This window comes from Carassius auratus, chromosome 30 (assembly GCF_003368295.1).
Source record: "Carassius auratus strain Wakin chromosome 30, ASM336829v1, whole genome shotgun sequence".
In the NCBI taxonomy this organism is placed as follows: Eukaryota; Metazoa; Chordata; class Actinopteri; order Cypriniformes; family Cyprinidae; genus Carassius; species Carassius auratus.
In genome coordinates this window covers 6,861,144-6,878,833 of record NC_039272.1, presented here as the reverse complement: position 1 = coordinate 6,878,833, position 17,690 = coordinate 6,861,144, and the positions used below count along the sequence as shown (strand labels likewise).

The 17,690-nt window shown below is 40.5% G+C and overlaps 2 protein-coding genes across 2 annotated transcripts; both read left to right on the top strand.

Moving 5' to 3' along the window:
- The first annotated feature begins 4,990 nt into the window (after nucleotides 1-4,990).
- Nucleotides 4,991-8,035, top strand: LOC113049029 (chemokine-like receptor 1). The gene is made up of 3 exons (XM_026211042.1): nucleotides 4,991-5,102; nucleotides 6,290-6,417; nucleotides 6,725-8,035. Exon 3 carries the CDS (start codon nucleotides 6,749-6,751, stop codon nucleotides 7,715-7,717), a length of 969 nt encoding a protein of 322 aa, XP_026066827.1. The 5' UTR covers nucleotides 4,991-5,102; nucleotides 6,290-6,417; nucleotides 6,725-6,748; the 3' UTR covers nucleotides 7,718-8,035.
- A 6,226-nt stretch (nucleotides 8,036-14,261) lies between these two features.
- On the top strand, nucleotides 14,262-17,433 carry LOC113049028 (adenosine monophosphate-protein transferase FICD-like). Its single transcript, XM_026211041.1, has 2 exons — nucleotides 14,262-14,601; nucleotides 15,539-17,433. Exons 1-2 carry the CDS (start codon nucleotides 14,331-14,333, stop codon nucleotides 16,615-16,617), a joined length of 1,350 nt encoding a protein of 449 aa, XP_026066826.1. The 5' UTR covers nucleotides 14,262-14,330; the 3' UTR covers nucleotides 16,618-17,433.
- Nucleotides 17,434-17,690: the final 257 nt, after the last annotated feature.

Here is a 17,690-nt window from a genome sequence, read left to right as displayed (position 1 = left end):
GCCGATGCTGTGCCCGATGCCGAGGCTGTTCCCGAGGCGGAGCCCGATGCAGTTCCCGAGGCGGATGCAGTTCCCGAGGCGGATGCAGTTCCCGAGGCGGATGCAGTTCCCGAGGCGGATGCAGTTCCCGAGGCGGATGCAGTTCCCGAGGCGGATGCAGTTCCCGAGGCGGATGCAGTTCCCGAGGCGGATGCAGTTCCCGAGGCGGATGCAGTTCCCGAGGCGGATGCAGTTCCCGAGGCGGATGCAGTTCCCGAGGCGGATGCAGTTCCCGAGGCGGATGCAGTTCCCGAGGCGGATGCAGTTCCCGAGGCGGAGCCCGATGCAGTTCCCGAGGCCGATGCTGTTCCCGAGGCGGTGCCCGATGCAGTTCCCGAGGCCGATGCTGTTCCCGAGGCGGTGCCCGATGCTGTTCCCGAGGCCGATGCTGTTCCCGATGCCGAGGCGGTGCCCGATGCCGAGGCGGTGCCCCATGCTGTTCCAGAGGCCGATGCCGAGGCGGAGCCCGATGCTGTTCCAGAGGCCGATGCTGTTCCCGATGCAGTTCCCGATGCCGAGGCGGTGTCCGATGCTGTTCCAGAGGCCGACGCGGTGCCCGAGGCTGTTCCCGAGGCGGTGCCCGATGCCGAGGCGGTGCCCGATGCCGAGGCGGTGCCCGATGCCGAGGCGGTGCCCCATGCTGTTCCAGAGGCCGATGCCGAGGCGGAGCCCGATGCCGAGGCGGTGCCCGAGGCTGTTCCCGATGCCGAGGCGGTGCCCGAGGTGGTGCCCAATGCCGAGGCGGTGCCCGATGCCGAGGCGGTGCCCGATGCCGAGGCGGTGCCCGATGCCGAGGCGGTGCCCGATGCCGAGGCGGTGCCCGATGCCGTTCCAGAGGCCGATGCCGAGGCGGAGCCCGATGCTGTTCCAGAGGCCGACGCGGTGCCCGAGGCTGTTCCCGAGGCGGAGCCCGAGGCTGTTCCCGATGCCGAGGCGGTGCCCGAGGTGGTGCCCAATGCCGAGGCGGTGCCCGATGCAGTTCCCGAGGCGGTGCCCGATGCAGTTCCCGAGGCGGTGCCCGATGCAGTTCCCGAGGCGGTGCCCGATGCCGAGGCGGTGCCCGATGCCGAGGCGGTGCCCGATGCCGTTCCAGAGGCCGATGCGGTGCCCGATGCCGTTCCAGAGGCCGATGCGGAGGCCGATGCCGTTCCCGATGCCGATGCTGTTCCCGATGCAGTTCCCGAGGCTGTTCCCGATGCCGAGGCGGTGTCCGATGCTTTTCCGGAGGCCGAGGCGGGGCCCGAAGCCGAGGCGGTGTCCGTTGCGGTTCCGGAGACCGAGGCGGGGCCCGAAACCGTTCCCGATGCGGTGCCGGAGGCCGTTCCCGATGCAGTGCCCGAGATCGCTTCGCCCTGGGGGACTCCGACGGTGACCATGAGGACGTGGTGGTCATCCGCTCCGCCCTGGGAGACTCCGACGGTGACCATGAGGACGTGGTGGTCATCCGCTCCGCCCTGGGGGACTCCGGCGGTGACCAAGAGGACGTGGTGGTCATCCGCTCCGCCCTGGGGGACTTCGGCCGCGACCACGTGGAGGTGGTGGCCTTCCGCTCCGCCCTGGGGGGGCTTCCGCTTTGACCACATGGGTGTGATGGCCCTCTGTTCCGCCCGGGTGGGCATCACCTAATGTCCTCCATTTACCTATGTTTTTGTTTTCATTTGTTTTTTGTTTTTTCTATTTTCCTCCGTTGGACCTGGCCCTCCGTCCCTCCCCTCTTTCCTTCCGCCGGTCCACCACCCTCCTGGACTCCTTGTTTTGTGTTACACCTTCTTGTCTCTGCTTTTCCATCACGTCTGGTTGTTCCGTCTCTTTTCTTCCATTTTACCTGGTTGTCCTGTCTTTGTCTCTCCATTCCACCTGGTTGTTTGTCTCTGTTTTCTGACCCTCCGTCCCTCCCCCTAGTCCGCCTCCGCTTCACCTCCCTCCTACCTCTTTTTCTGTTGGGTTTTCCGGGGTTTCAGGTGGAGCATCTGGTAGCTGCTCCGTAGGGGAGGGGGTAATGTCACGCTATCAGTCTCTGTTTCCTGGGTGTCCCCTAGTGAGTGCACTTCTCCTTAGGCACTTCACCATAGGCACTTTAATTCCGCTTGTCTGGTCATGTCGTCACAGTAATTGCACTCCAATTAAATCGCACAGGTGTTGACTATCCTTAGTCATTAGTCTCCCTATATAGAGCTGTCTTTCTCTGTCGTCTTTATGGAGTCCTTACCCTATGTGTGAGTTGTGCTTGTCTTGTGAGTCTTCTCGTTACCTTCTTGTTCATCCGCATTCTTATCCGTTTCATCCGGTTCCCTTTTTGTTTGGTTTGTCTCTCTAGACAGTTTTATTTTGTATTTAACCTGTTTGTGCAATAAACCTCACCTGCAATTGGATCCTACCTTCTCCTTGTGTTTTTCCCATAACCCAACCGTCACACATGGGTTATTTAGGGAACAAAATTAATGAAACATGGACAATTGCCACATTAATAATTCGTAGGAATGAATTAACAAGTTGTAGGAATGAATAGACTACCTGTCCTGTCACTGTGTCCCGCAGCCCTGCAAAGCACACAATATAAAACAGTTATCTGATGAAATGATTAGTAACTACATTTCTATTGCATTTAATGTTGAAGAACTTTTATGTTGTTTCTATTTTAATGTACTTTAAAGTTTAAATCACATTAAAAGCTTAATTTGTACATTGTGAATGAATGATGATGCTTTTATATATCGTCACCGTCACTCACAGCCGCTCGTACGTGTTGAGTGCGCATGAGCCGCACGCAGCCCAACATTGAATCGGTTAACCGACCATCGATAGCCTTAATCGATTGCATCTCTTATCGACAATTAATCGATCATCGATTAATCGTTGACATCCCTACTTGTAAATTTGCAACATGGAATGCCTTTAAAGGGGGGGTGAAATGCTCGTTTTCACTCAATATCCTGTTAATCTTGAGTACCTATAGAGTAGTACTGCATCCTTCATAACTCCAAAAAGTCTTTATTTTTATTATATTTATAAGAGAAAGATAGTCTGTACCGATTTTTCCCAGAAAAACACGAGCGCCTGGAGGCGTGACGTGTGGGCGGAGCTAAAGAATAACTAGCGCCAGTAGGCTTTTGCGTTGAGAGCATGTGAAGCTGTGACACAGATCCAGAGGCTGAAATTTAACAAGAGCAGCATCAGCAAAGGCAGTATGCTATGTGGTATGTACTGAAACTGTATATATTTGCTTAGCGGTTTTGGAAAATGACTAAGTTCCACTTTATGTCGTCTTTTTTTTTTTTAAGCTGTACATGTGGAAAGTGCAGTTTGATTACAACATCGCCTGTTGTTTACTTGATGTGCTTATGCGCTGATAGCTAAGTTAACAACACAGAGATATTTGAAGCAGTTTTACTCACCGCATGTGGTTCCAACACACAATCGTGACCCTTTTCCGTTGGGACTGCATTATCCTTAAGAAATAAACGACGTGCAATCCGAAATGAAGGGAACCAACTCCGTTGATGCTCTGTAAAAATAAACTCCATCCACTGGTCCCTTAATGCTGTTTCTCTTTTGGTAATCTGTGCAGGATTGTCTTGCCCTGGCAACCAAAAACACACTTCTTTTGTGACTTTTCGCGGCGCTCTCGCTCTGATCAGGCTGTGCTCAGCCTCTCTCTGCTCTGCTATACTGGAGCGCGCGCTCTTGCGGTAGAAGAGCGCGCACTTCAGGACCCATATAAGGAATTTCCGCTCCATCTAACGTCACACAGAGCCATACTCGAAAAAAACTTTCCGAAACTTGTGACAAACCGGAAGAGTTTTTTTTGGAACAAAAATACTCCTTCAAACGTACAACTTAATTTTTGAAACTTTGTCCATGTTTAGCATGGGAATCCAACTCTTTAACAGTGTAAAAAACTCAGTATGCATGAAATAGCATTTCACCCCCCCTTTAAAAGTGTTATTAAACGTCTAATTTTTTTTTTTTTTCAAAAGCTTATGTTAATCAAATTATAATTGTAAAAACACTTCATAACAGAAATAGTCCTGGGCAGTCCTGGACTCATCATGGTCCAGGATCCCATTGTCCTCTAGTCGGTAAATTGTGAATCTGGATCTTGAAACAAATAATATTGCTGCATTATAAGTCCTAAAATTGACAAAATTACATGTGTGGCATTTAATCTTCTTAATGCACATTTTATCAATTGAATAACGTGGTATATTTGACTGTCCCACGTTAGTCAAAACATGCTGCCTTGAAACATCATTTTCTTAAGTGTGAAAACAAAGATTTCTTTAAATAGAAAATATTCTTAACACATTTTAAGAATATTATTGCTAAATTTGATGTATAATTTCATCACAAATATATTTTGATAACAATTTAGAACATTGTTTTATTTATAACAGATTTATATCCTTAACATTAATTTTGTCTAAAACCTATGTCAGTGTCATTTCAGTAAGCTTTACAAGAGGTACTTCCTGTTTGTTGATTTTCTTGGCCACATTTCTGATAAAATTTCCTGAAATTCAAGTGATTTCAATAACTTGAAACACCTGCTTGAATTCAACACCAAACATGTTCACTTTAATGTTGTAAAAGAAGAGATAAACGAGTAGGTGTCCCACATTAGTCAGTGTCCCACATTACTGTACATTAATCCACTCTACTAGGTGAAGAAGAGCATGCCACAAGATGAAGGGTTGTGCTTCCTGTATCTATAACAACCTGCGCATGTGTAAACGTGTGGTGAGTGTGTTCACATCCAGAAAGGAAGTCATACTTTTTTGTGACTATAAAATGTTATAGTTAGAACACATTCCCTGCTGAAGACTTTACGCCATTTACTTTTGCTGTTATTTGATTATGAGTCATTGTTTTAAAAAAAAAAAGGGAAACCATTTCCTTTGGTGATGTGTAAAACTTATTTTAAACAAGTCATTTATTAAGAGTGAAGTTATTATTTTATTTTATTCCTGAACCTGCATTACGAAGTTCTACAGTGGCTCAACTGAGCTGATCTGGACTCTGGTGGGAAGTACTGAAGCTTCTATTGAATCTGGTAAATAACAGAGGTAAGAGCGATATTTATATATCACCTTTGCTTGTGGGAAACAAAGATGTGAATAGAGGTTTTATGTATATTCTTTAGTCAGAATAATTTTATAACCGTATACTCAAAATTGCTGCATTTAAAATGTGTTCTGTAATTTGCTTTGTGCACTCCTCTATGTCTTCAAATGTAACCAGGTTTAGTGACTTTTCACAGCAAATTTTTCCCAGTCTACTTTTTCAAAACACTATCTATTAATTGTACAAACTTCTTGAAAACATATTTTGTATTTACTATAGTTTATACTATAATTATACTAGTACAATCACATGCATTTACCAAATTTGATATGATTCTGATACCAACTTAAGATCTAAACATGTTATGCTACCCCATTCACATCTATTCTTGTACCCTGTCTATTATTAATGCAGACCAATGATCTTTCTTCCATGATTTCTTCAACAATGTTGCTATTTTTGTCTGACTATCATGTGCATTGAAATCTTCACACCATATTTCTTTCCTGCATAGATTCATTGTAGCATATGAAGTGATCAGCGTCCCAATCATCAGTTTGTGTATTTTCTCCATTTTCAACAGCATGTATCTGATCTGCCTTGACTGCCTTCTATCACTTTTCTTTTTTAACTGTGATGCAACATTGATGATTTGACAAATGAAACCAACAAAGTTTACTTTCTACACTACTAAAGTATCTTTATAAACTTTACATTTGTGCTCAAAACCATTCTGCGTATGATCTGAAATCTGGATTGGTGTCTGATTAATGGCTGTTATGTTCCTTTGGCCTTTTCCACTGGAGTTACACAGTTACAGCATTTAATCTCTGCATCTTTTTCACATTTACCATACTCATGCTGACCTCCACATCTAGCACACCTTAGCTTTCCTTTGCACTTCTTTGCTGTGTGCCTCATTATTTGACTCTTTGTAACATCTAGAATGTTTGGGAATGTACTCTCTCACGCTGTAATTCTTGTATCCCATTTGCACTGAATTAGAGCAGGTTTTCTCAAAATGAGTTTCTGTTTCTCATACTGGTTAGCTTTCAGTTTCTTACTATTGTTTCCCTCACCAGACTCACTATGTTCAGACCAACTTTTCCCTCTATTTCTTCCCCTCAAATCTGTTTTCAATTTTGTTTATCATCCTTTGGCTTCTTCCTGTTACTCCCCTCTCTTGCAGTCCAGAGACAGACGCTATTGCAAAAGACAGGCACAGAGTCTGATACTCAGTCTGCACTTAACAGTAAACAACCCAGCAGCAGAAGTTCTGAAGCACTGCAAACGGTTTTGTGAAGCTTACTTTGTGAGGTAAGTTATCTTCCGATAACATCATAACCAATTAAAGATAATATATGTATATGATCATACAGTGAACATTTCTTTTCTGTTCAATTTTAAAAACAGAGCAGCAAAATAATTAAGATGCATACGATTAATAATTCCACGTTGCAATATAATGCTTTCCTTATTTAAAAGTTGGTAGATACAAGATATAACACCACTGGGGCAGACTGGAATTTACTAATTATTCTAAGTATCACTTATGTCTATGGAGATTACAGCCCAGCTTCGGTTTAAATGCATTTGGATAAATTTCATATTGTTTTTGTTACAGAACTCTGCTTCCAATTCAGTTCTAATGGAAAACACAATGAATTCAACTTCAGATAATGATTATAATTATGACAATTATTATCCAGACTATTATTCTGTAGCCAGCCCTGATGAGGACGTATATCTTGGATACTGCAGGGAAGCAGCATGTATAATTACAGTGATCTTTAATGTGATCATATTCCTTCTTGGCATCATTGGAAATGGCGCGGTGATCTGGATTACTGGTTTTAAGATGAAGAAGTCAGTGAACACCACCTGGTACCTGAGTCTGGCTCTGTCTGACTTCATTTTCTGCGCTACTCTCCCTTTCACCATTGACTACATGTTGAAGGGGAGCTGGATCTTTGGGCTCTTCATGTGCAAGTTCAACTCTTTTGTTATGACTCTCAATATGTACAGCAGCATTTTCATCCTGGTCATCATTAGTGTGGATCGCTGCATCACTGTCAAGTTTCCCGTCTGGGCCCAGAATCAGCGCACCGTACTGAAAGCTTCTGTAGTTGTTTTGTTAGTTTGGTTCGTGTCTTCATTGCTTAGCATTCCACCTGCCAAATTCAGAGATATTACAAATCATGGATCAAAAGACATATGCTATAGCAACTATGAGCATCACCACAAAATTGTTGTATTCATGCGCTTTATTTTGGGGTTTTTGATTCCATTCCTGACCATCTTCATCTGTTACTCCATCCTGATCCGTAAACTTGGAGCAAAACAAATGTCCAAATTCACCAAACCCTTCAAGATCATGACGTTACTGATCACAGCTTTTTTCATCTGTTGGTTGCCATTTCAAGTAGTTTCCATTTTAGAGTTGAACCGAACCGAGCGCAGCTTTGCCTTTCACACAGCCCAACAAGTATCCGGCAGTCTCGCCTGTGCAAACAGCTTTCTAAACCCGTTCATCTATGCATTCATGGCCAAGAACTTAAAGAAGAAATGCTATTCCTTTCTTTCCAAGATTGAGAGCGCCTTTGATGAGGAGAACTGAAGTACTTTCAGAGCAACTTCAATCACCAATTATATACTATAAAACTACAACTATAGAGGATTCTGGCCCATAGAAACGATTTGGCATTAACAAGAAGTGCAGTTGTTTTGTCAGTTGCATGTTTGAGCTTGGAAAATTTTAATTAGCAGTTAAAAAAATAAATAAAGGTTCAATATAAGCTCCTTTACAAGTCATAGGGCCCTATCTTGCACCCAGCGCAATTGACTTTGTACACCGACGCATGTGTCATTCCTATTTTGCACCCGCGCAAAGCGCTCTTTTCCCTCCACAGAAGCACGTCGCTAAACTAGTGAATGAACTTGCGCTCCCTGGGCGGTTCAGCGCAAAAAAGGAGGCGTGTTCCGGCGCAAACAATCCCTGGTGCTATTTTGCTGTTCCATTAAACAATTGCGCCACTGACCAGAAAAAACCTAGTCTAAAGTCAGTGGCGCGTTGCGCGTTGTTCATTATGCTATTTTAAGGGCGCATGCTTGACCATAATGTATAGCGTGCACAACGCGCATACACTTTGCTCATGTAATCTACACAGATGCAACAGTTATTTTTGCAAATCATAAACTGTTACACTAAAAAAAAAATATTAACACATGAGATGACGGAAATCATTGTGGTGTGCCACGAAGATGTGAAAAAATAGGCATAAATCTAGCTTACAAATTATTCAGGCTAATTGTAGTAATTAAGGATCAGACCTGTTTGCCCAATAGTGGCAAGACATATAGGCTATGTAAGGACATCTGACAAATATGTTTGTCCGTCAAGAACAAGGAAAAAAAATCGATGAAACAATTGTGGCTATTTCCTCCCACGCCTGTTTAACCGACGCTATTTTGGGTGGGTTTCTCCCATCCCCATACAACACAACTTCTCTGTCTTTCACTGCTCTTACAAGAACATCAGTCTCCTCGGCTGTGAACCGCTCCTGGCGTGCGCCTGGTAAATACGCCATAATAATAGCAATCCATAATGGAACTTGCGCACCTGCTTTTAAAGGGAATGTTGGATGACGCTCTGATTGGTTTATTTCATGTTACGCCCAAACCACACATATGAATAATGAAGCTACTTCAGACCAACCCATTTTAGATTTGCGCCGGGCGCAAGAGCCATTTATCCCGCCGGGAAAATATCAACAGCGCCGAGACCCGCCCACAAACTTACTTGCGCTTCGCGCTTTGACACTTGCGTTTCAGATCGTTAAAATAGGGCCCATAGTGTTTGGTCTATGATAGCTATATTTACCGTTTTTATCTTACCATTTAAGTTTTTATTTAACACATGGGGTCTGGTGAATGGGAGGTTAAAATAATTTGTGGGTTTTTAATGTATGTATTAAACATAATTTGGGCAAGATCGGCAAATGTTTTCATGCTCCACATCTCTCTCTATCTTTGTTTTGCTAACACATGCATAAAAATATATAATAAAAATCTTGTTCTATCCATTCTGTTTCCTTAAGTGCTGGGAATCCTCTTAATTATTTAAAGGGGTCATGTGATACAATTTACACTGTTCCTTTCTCTTCAGAGTGTTCCAAGCTCTTGGAGCATAAAGAAGATCTGTGAAGTTGAAAAGACTAAAGTCTCAAATCCAAATAGATATTCCTTCTTAAAGTTAAGACTTGACCAGGCCTCCCTAAAAAAGCTGATTCAAACAAGCCCCACATCTCTATACGTCACAATGTGGGAATATTTGTGTAATGCAGCCAAAATGTTCACGCAAAGAAAGAAGGCGTGGTTTCAGTAACCATGTAATACCCAAATATAGAAAAAATGATCCTCTCGGTTAATTTTTTTGGGAGGCCTCTGATGTAGAAATTAAAGATTTTTCAAAACGTTTACATTTTAGTACATTTTTAGTAGTTTTTGTAATATTGCAACGTTGGCTCTAGTTAGTAGCAGAATTTCTGTATTTGTACTCACTTTGTCTGAACAGATATACAGAGCATTTAAGCATGGATTTACAGGGTTGATTGCTTACTTAGCCCTATAACAGTACTGTATATATCATGAGTAATAACCACACAACAATCATATTTTATTATGAATAAGCATTTATTAATAAAAATAATGAAACATTTCTTGTATTTTTTTATTTATAAAACTTTTTCTTCTATCACTTTTAATGTGGTTTGAATGAAGTGTGTTTACTTGCAGTGATATTCCCTAAGACAGTTCTTTTAATCTGAGGAGCACAGGCGAACATTGCACTTGCTAGTACACAGTGTGTTTGTGTATCCATTATTGCAGTGTCTGCAGCCTATTCTCTTCATCTTTACTGGGAAATGTGCAATAATGTCTTTGCATACATCCAGTGGGAGGTGGTCCGATGACCTCTTGGCTGGGGGACTTACATCTGTTGAGGAGGGTCTCTTCTGAGGATCCAATGGGCTCCCTAATGCACATTCTGTGTGCAAGTGTTCGTCTTCCCTGAAGATGGTCGCCCTCTCTTGGGTGCTGATTTTGATTTGTAAAACCAGGACTCACCTAAGACTTCTGAATATTTATGATTTGATGGAGTGTTTCAGAAAGTATGTTCTTTAGTAAACTGTTGCAGCCTGGAAACTTGTTAGTGCCATTTCCTTAAAACAGCAATAAAAATAGTTTTGGAAAGTTGCAACATAACAAGCATTTAACATGCAGTGTCAGCACAAAGAGAGAACAAAACTGCTTAAGTTTCTGCTTATTTAATTTTTTTAGTTTCAGCATTTTCACCAAATGCACACAAAAATAAATAATAAATGTAAAGAAAAAATACAATCATATTTCAATCATACAAAACATGAATATATGTTCACAAATGATTACCGGTATTATTAAGTAATATGCTAACTATTTACAAATCTGCAGTAAGTTATCTTTAAAAAAAAGCATATCATGAAATAATTAAACTGATACTTGGTAGATGGTTAATAAATTACTAGTTAATATATTATTAATCCCTTATAAATCATTGAAATATCAACATTTTGCTATTATCTCACAGCATTAAAATACTCCATGTGTGTCAGAAAAGACATCTGTCTACACCTTCACCAGTCAGCCCTTACATTGCAGTACACACTACAGATTATTCAAACCCTGTTGTGAAAACACATGATTAAATCATTTACAAAGCTTTCTGCATCCTAAAAAAACATTTACAACCGATGAGTATTTTACACTTAAGAATAGGGGTTGCAGTAAGCTTTGTAAATGATTTATTTAACACAAAAGGTTTTGAATGCTTTGTATTGTGTACTGCAATGTAATGGCTGACTGGTGAAGGTGTAGACAGATGTCTTCTCTGACACACATGGAGTATTTACATGCTGTGCTCTTGAAGGGTAAAACTGGTTCACATTATCACTAGATCACACACACTCCACACAGAACACAAGTCTGTGCTGATGAGAGAAAGAGTTTAACACAACCCACTGGAATCCCCTGACTGTCAGTCATTTACACGTTTTTCCACTTGACAGCAAATAAGTGATTAATAATAGTAACTTAACTAGTAGCTAGCTATACTGAAAAAAAAATAATTGAATTCACAAATTTTTTAAGAGGCTGCTATCAATTTATTTTATTTGACTAACTATAACAGGGAGCCGATGAAACATGAGACATGCAGATCCATGTGTGTGCTTTTCTTAGACAGAGATGTGGTCAGGCATGGGTCAAACACTGTCAAACAGGTATATAGGGGGCAAGACACAAGAGTAATCCTAGGGCATGCTTGGGTCTTCGAAGAGTGAACTAGGGAATGATACAGTATCCATTATCCAGAGCAAAAGGGTCAAAACATGAGTAACAGGGCAAGGCAAAAAAAAAAAAAGTCTCAACTATGAAAACTAAGTCAAGACTATGAAAACTAGAACCAGAGACAAAGACTGAGAGAACTAGAAGCACAAACAAGACTATGAAAACAAGAAACTGAAACAAGACTAAGAGAAATAATAACACATAAAGGCTTTTGTATCACAGCTATCACAAGGAGAGGGATGTACGCAGAACAGTACTTGGCAGTTTGTGAGAGAAAATCCAAGTTTCTGATGATTGTGCTGTGTGTGTGTGTGTGTGTGTGTGTGTGTGTGTGTGTGTGTGATTGATCTCAGGTGCATGGTATGATTGTTATCATACGAACTTGTGATTGGTGCATTGGAGCATTGGAAATGTAGTCCAGGGTGTACTGTGTAGTGTGAGAGTCAAATTTCTTTTCAGTGTATTTACCATTTAAAAGGATGTTTAATTAATTCATTATGCTATTTGTTAGGATAACTTATGACAGATTTGAAAATCGGTTGCATATTGCTTGATAATCATTTGTGAACATATAGTCATGTTTTGCAAATGATTAGTTAATCATAATCTAATCACTTGTAAATTATTTCTAATAACTTTATTAACTTAATCTACAAAACATATAAAAATATTAACATATCACTTATTAATAATTTATGAATGCAGCTATATTTTTAAATGATTAGTTCACCATTCATTAATTACTTGTAAATTACTTGTAATTGAATTAACAAAACATTCACAAATTGTTAACATATCACTAAGTATTCCTTTATGAATGTGCTGTTAATGATTAGTTCATCATTAACTTATCACTTATAAATGACTGAACGTTATTATAAAGTTAAAGTGTTACATGAATTTTAATTTTGGGCTAAATTACAGTATCCCTTTAACTGATTCACGAGCAAAGGCCATACCACAATCAATATATAAATGAATAGTTTATTGTTCAGAATGTTAGAGACGAGTTGGAAGAGGATGAAAAGGTAAACAGGAAAGGATGAGGGTCAAGTTGATCTGGGCGTCTTGAACTGATGACCCCGAGTGACTCAAGATGGGGGTATGATCTCGTTTGTATACTTGGGCCAGACGATAAGGACCATCTAAGTTGGGAAGAGCTGAGGTAAGCTTAGGCTTGATGGAGAACATGATATTGTTGTGGATGAAGGCATGGTATAGTCTCTCGGAGATTCAACATCTGGCTGCTGATGTTATGAATCTTGTGGCCAGTTTCCAATTTCTGTAAGGAAGAGGTGGTCGTTAGGAAGTGCTTAGCCTGCATGTCAAGAGTGGACATGTTCAGAAATAGATCTGAAAGAAATCAGAAGAAGTATGGACAGAAAATGTTATGCAAAATTGGACTGATTATTCTTTATCAACACAAAAGCCTTTTTTTATGTAATACTTTTAAAATAAATAGTATATAGTAATCCATATTATGATCAAATACATAGTGTAGTTTGTGTAAATTGTATATTGCTAGACTAACCCCCACCAAAAAAAAAAAAAAAGTCTTATGAGCCTCGTAAGACTTTATTCAATTCGAGCACTGATTACATTTATTACTGAAGCAATACTGACCCCTAGTGATCCAAAGCCATGGCGTGACTTCTAATTTAAAAAAAAAAAAAAAAAAAAAAATATATATATATATATATATATATATATATATATTGTGTAATATATAATATATATATTGCTGTTGATCTAACAGCAACCACAGTAATAACCTTCTCAAAAAACCTTCTAAAAAAATAAACAGCTGTGTGACTCACGTGCATCTTTAATTTTATTGAATTTGAATCCATTCCTGTCATATTCGAATGGATATTAATTCTCACGATTGCATATAAGGCATGGTTTGATATTTTAACTCCTTACATTCCTCAAGCGTGATCTCCGCTCCTTCTCTTTTTTAGTGCATGCTTTATTTTTATTTTTATTATATATATATTTCTATTTATTGTTACGCAATAATATTATTAATACTATATGTAAATAAATATCTAAATAACATCAGCGTCTTGTCCAATCATGTAGTTCTACGATCTGAAAAATGTGTTGCCGCTTGAGGGCGTGCAGCAAACATCTGACCAATCACTAAGCATATACTAAGTAAAACAAACCAATCAACATCATCCTTACATGTAGTCTATTTCCGTTTAGCGGAAGTTGACGTTGGTAAAGCCAATGCAAACATTTCTGTTCATATCTAGTATTTATAGCGAGGATAACACTTCATAAAGCGGTGAGGTGTGTTTGAAACTTTGCGTCGTGTTTTATAAAGTGCGTAGCCTGCCCCCAGTTTTGGTGTTTGGTAAAGATTTTTCTATAGAAATGTGTGAAGAGTGTTATGACTGTAGTTATGGACTGTCTAACGTTACCTAAGGTGAGATCAGCTGGACAAATATCTTGTTTTACAATATTAGAAGTATTTATCTATTGTGTTTAAGTATTACCATTATACAAATACTTAAATGTTACTGTGTGCAGCTTTACAGGTCAAATACAGGTTTAAAAATGTCGGCTGTGTTTGACCATAAGTAAATTTTCCTCTCATCTTCAGATTATGTATCAACATGAGACATGGCTGTAAATGTGGTTACAAATCACTTGATTTAAGACTGTTTCATAAACTGTCAAGACTCCCAAGAGCCACCTGCATCACATCAAACTGGAGAAAATGACAACAGACCTGATTTAACATGTTAATGCTTGGCCTTCTTTCTTACCTTTCACACTGGTTTTCAGATGGTGTCTTGAAGGATATCGTGCCCCTGTCCCGTGAAGTCTGAATAACGTGATTGATGGCAGCTCTGGCAGTTTTCCGTCACGTCTGCAGCGGTCCTCTGCTCTGGGGCTGGGGTCCCGTTCTGTGTGGCCTGCTGGGGTCTGTGTTTGTTCTGCTGCTGCCTTTAGCAGGAATAGAGGAGCAATGCTGCGCCTCACTGAAGGGTGTTGCTCTTCTGCGCTGTCGGCTGTGGGGGGGTGTGCAGCGGCCAGTGGTGCACACCACGAGTCTGACGGTCCCTTTCACTGCACTAGACCTCCTGCCACAGAGAGTCAAGCCCAGTAAAGGTACAGTACACTTGAAGCTGCGGCTGACTTTGTGTTGATGAGTAACTTAATTGTTTTCGATCAGAATTGACGGTTTACTCTGTAAAGTCAATTTTTGGATGCATATTAATCTAAATTAAGTATGTTAGACTTCACAATGTTGTATGGTAATCTTTTCCTCCTGGGACCCAGATGTAGACATTTGTCATTTCTAGTGTACATTTATATTTTAGCAAATTTCTCTGAGACCATACATGCCATATGGATGTCCACTATAGCATCGGTCCATCGTGTTTATATTTTATATATATATTTTGTTCTAAAATATATACATACATGTATTTATATTTACATAAAATGTATACTCTATATATATATATATATATATATATATATATATATATATATATATATATATATAAAATGTGTATTGCTAATTTTTGTTACAATTAATATTAACATTTTTCAGAAATTTTTATTTAATCTTTATTTCAATATGCAAATGCATTTTTCAATATTTTTAACTCACCTATTTGTTTTTTACTTAACAATAATTTACTTTTTTTTTTTTTTTTTTTTTTTTTTTTTGTACGGCTCAGTCAATTTTCATTGAATCCAGTGCCTCCCTCCTAATTTTCTTGTTGAAGTTTGTTTTAATTTTGTTGTATGTTCAATAATGAAATGTAAATATGTTTACGAATGGCATTTCTTTTTCAAATTTATTTGTTTCAAGCCTAATATTCATCTCAAATTCAAATTGTTACATTTGTGGCTTCGAAATCTCACCAGATGCTGAAACTCAGAAGTCCATTGCAATCAGGTTTACAGACTGGGTCATTTAACAGATAAAACTATAAAAAAAAAAACTGAAACATACTTTGAAGTGTTAAAGTCTTTTGATTATTCATCTCTCAGCTGGAGACACACTGTGAAGTGCTGACCGTCTGTTTGTTTACAGAGACTCAGCTGGAGGCAAAGGCGGCTCTCCAGCAGGCTCTGGAGATGAAGACCAATGGCAAGAGGGAGAAAGCTCATAAGCTGCTCGTCCACGCGCTCAACATGAACCCAGAGTTTGTGGAGGCGCTCACTGAATTAGGAACCATACTGGAGGAGGAAAAAGACGTGGTCCAAGCCGACCACCTGTACACCAAGGCCCTCACCATCTCGCCCTGCAACGAGAAGGCTCTGGTGAGCAGGGATCGCACACTCCCGTTAGTAGAGGAAATAGATCAGCGCCACTTTGGAATCATTGATGGAAAGGTGCGACGTCTCATGTCCATATCCAAAGGCAACTCTGCTCTGCGCCGGGTCATGGAGGAGACATACTACCATCATATCTACCACACCGTCGCTATTGAAGGCAACACGCTCACTCTGTCCGAGATTCGTCACATTATTGAGACCAGATACGCCGTTCCAGGAAAGAGTCTTCAAGAACAGAACGAGGCAATTGGCGTCGACGTGGCCATGAAGTACATCAACACCACACTTCTGTCCCGTGCCGGAGCGATCACTGTAAATGACATCCTAGACATACACCAACGGGTCCTAGGCTTCGCTGATCCTGTCGAAGCCGGACGATTTCGTGTCAGCCAGGTGTTCGTGGGCCATCACATCCCACCGCATCCGCAGGACCTGGACAAGCACATGCAGGAGCTGGTGCAGTGGTTGAACTCGGAGGAAGCGCTGCATCTGCACCCGGTGGAGTTCGCAGCTCTCGCGCACTATAAACTGGTTTACGTTCATCCGTTCGTGGACGGGAACGGACGGACGTCTCGCCTGCTCATGAATTTAATCCTAATGCAAGCTAGTTATCCGCCGATCACCATTCGGAAAGAGCAGAGGGCGGAGTATTACACCGTCCTGGATACTGCCAACGAGGGCGACGTCAGGCCCTTTATTCGCTTTATCGCGAAATGCACTGAAATTACACTTGATACACTATTGATAGCCACAAGTGAGCATGCAGTGGGGCTGCCCGGGACTAGTCATCATGCCTGTCCTGACTGTAAACACACCATATCTGTGCATAGCTGATAGATGTACACTGGCAAGTGGAAAAAGATTGCATGTGGAGTAAATTGAGGTGCCATATAAGCCTCTGTACCGACCTTGTACTGCTAGCAGGGGACCTAATTAATAAACTGTTGATCCATTTGAAGTTTGTGCATTTACTGTGTAGCTTTATTCGTTACAAATCCTTTGTTCAATGTTCGAAATGTTCACATGGTTTTACATTTAAAATGAAAGAAAAGCTCTCTTATTCACTGAATGAACAGTATTTGGTCAGATCTTCAGCAGCTACATCCTTCTGCATTTGAGTTCATGATAATGTTGCAGAAATGAACTGCTGTCTGTTGGGAACTACTGTATATTCATTCTCCTATTTGTGTGGACTTTTTTGTTTAAGTCTCAAAATGCAAACTTGAGTTAATGTCTTTTGAAGTTTGACAGGTCTGTTAAATGTGAAAGGTTGCAGTTCTTTAGTGATGCTTTTCAGATGCTTTACTAGCTGAAGTGCATTTTGTGAACCGCTTGTTACATTTCTCTCAAGCTGGCAGGGTACAGAAAAAAAAAAAGTTAAATGAATGTCTTTTCAAGCCAATTTGAGTAATAGTAAAAATAGTAACTTTTTTTTTTTTTTAGTTTTGAGGTTAAAAAATATATTTCAAGAAAAAAAAATTATATATATTTTTTACATCAAGTCTGTTTTCATCTGAAAATGCTTGTTCCATGATTCTGATCTATGTTGCAAGGAATATAATTGCCCACAGATGTTTAAAATGTTTAGGAAGATGTATTATTGTAACGGGAATATCGTTGTGAAGTTGTATTAATAATGTTGGCAACTTTTTTTGACTCGTGTCTCTTTTGATTTCGAGTTTGTCATTATTTTCAAGCACTTTAATCTATTTAAACATAGCTTTAATTTATTTACTACTCGTAAAAGCTATTTTATTATTGTGTGTAATAAATTATTGTGCAACTACTCATTTCCTTCTAGTATTTGGTGGATTTATGTCTTCAATTTCTCATCTTTTCATATGTAGGATAATAGCACTGTTGTGAAATATGTATATGTCAGCTTGTACCCTTAACAAAAGATCAAA

What these genes read in the sequence shown, in the direction of transcription:
- LOC113049028 (XM_026211041.1), top strand. Translation starts at nt 14,331, where the DNA reads ATGGCAGCTCTGGCAGTTTTCCGTCACGTCTGCAGCGGTCCTCTGCTC. An exon ending in GAGAGTCAAGCCCAGTAAAG is followed by an intron (nt 14,602 to 15,538) that starts GTACAGTACACT and finishes GTTTGTTTACAG; the next exon opens with AGACTCAGCTGGAGGCAAAG.
- LOC113049029 (XM_026211042.1), top strand. Translation starts at nt 6,749, where the DNA reads ATGGAAAACACAATGAATTCAACTTCAGATAATGATTATAATTATGAC.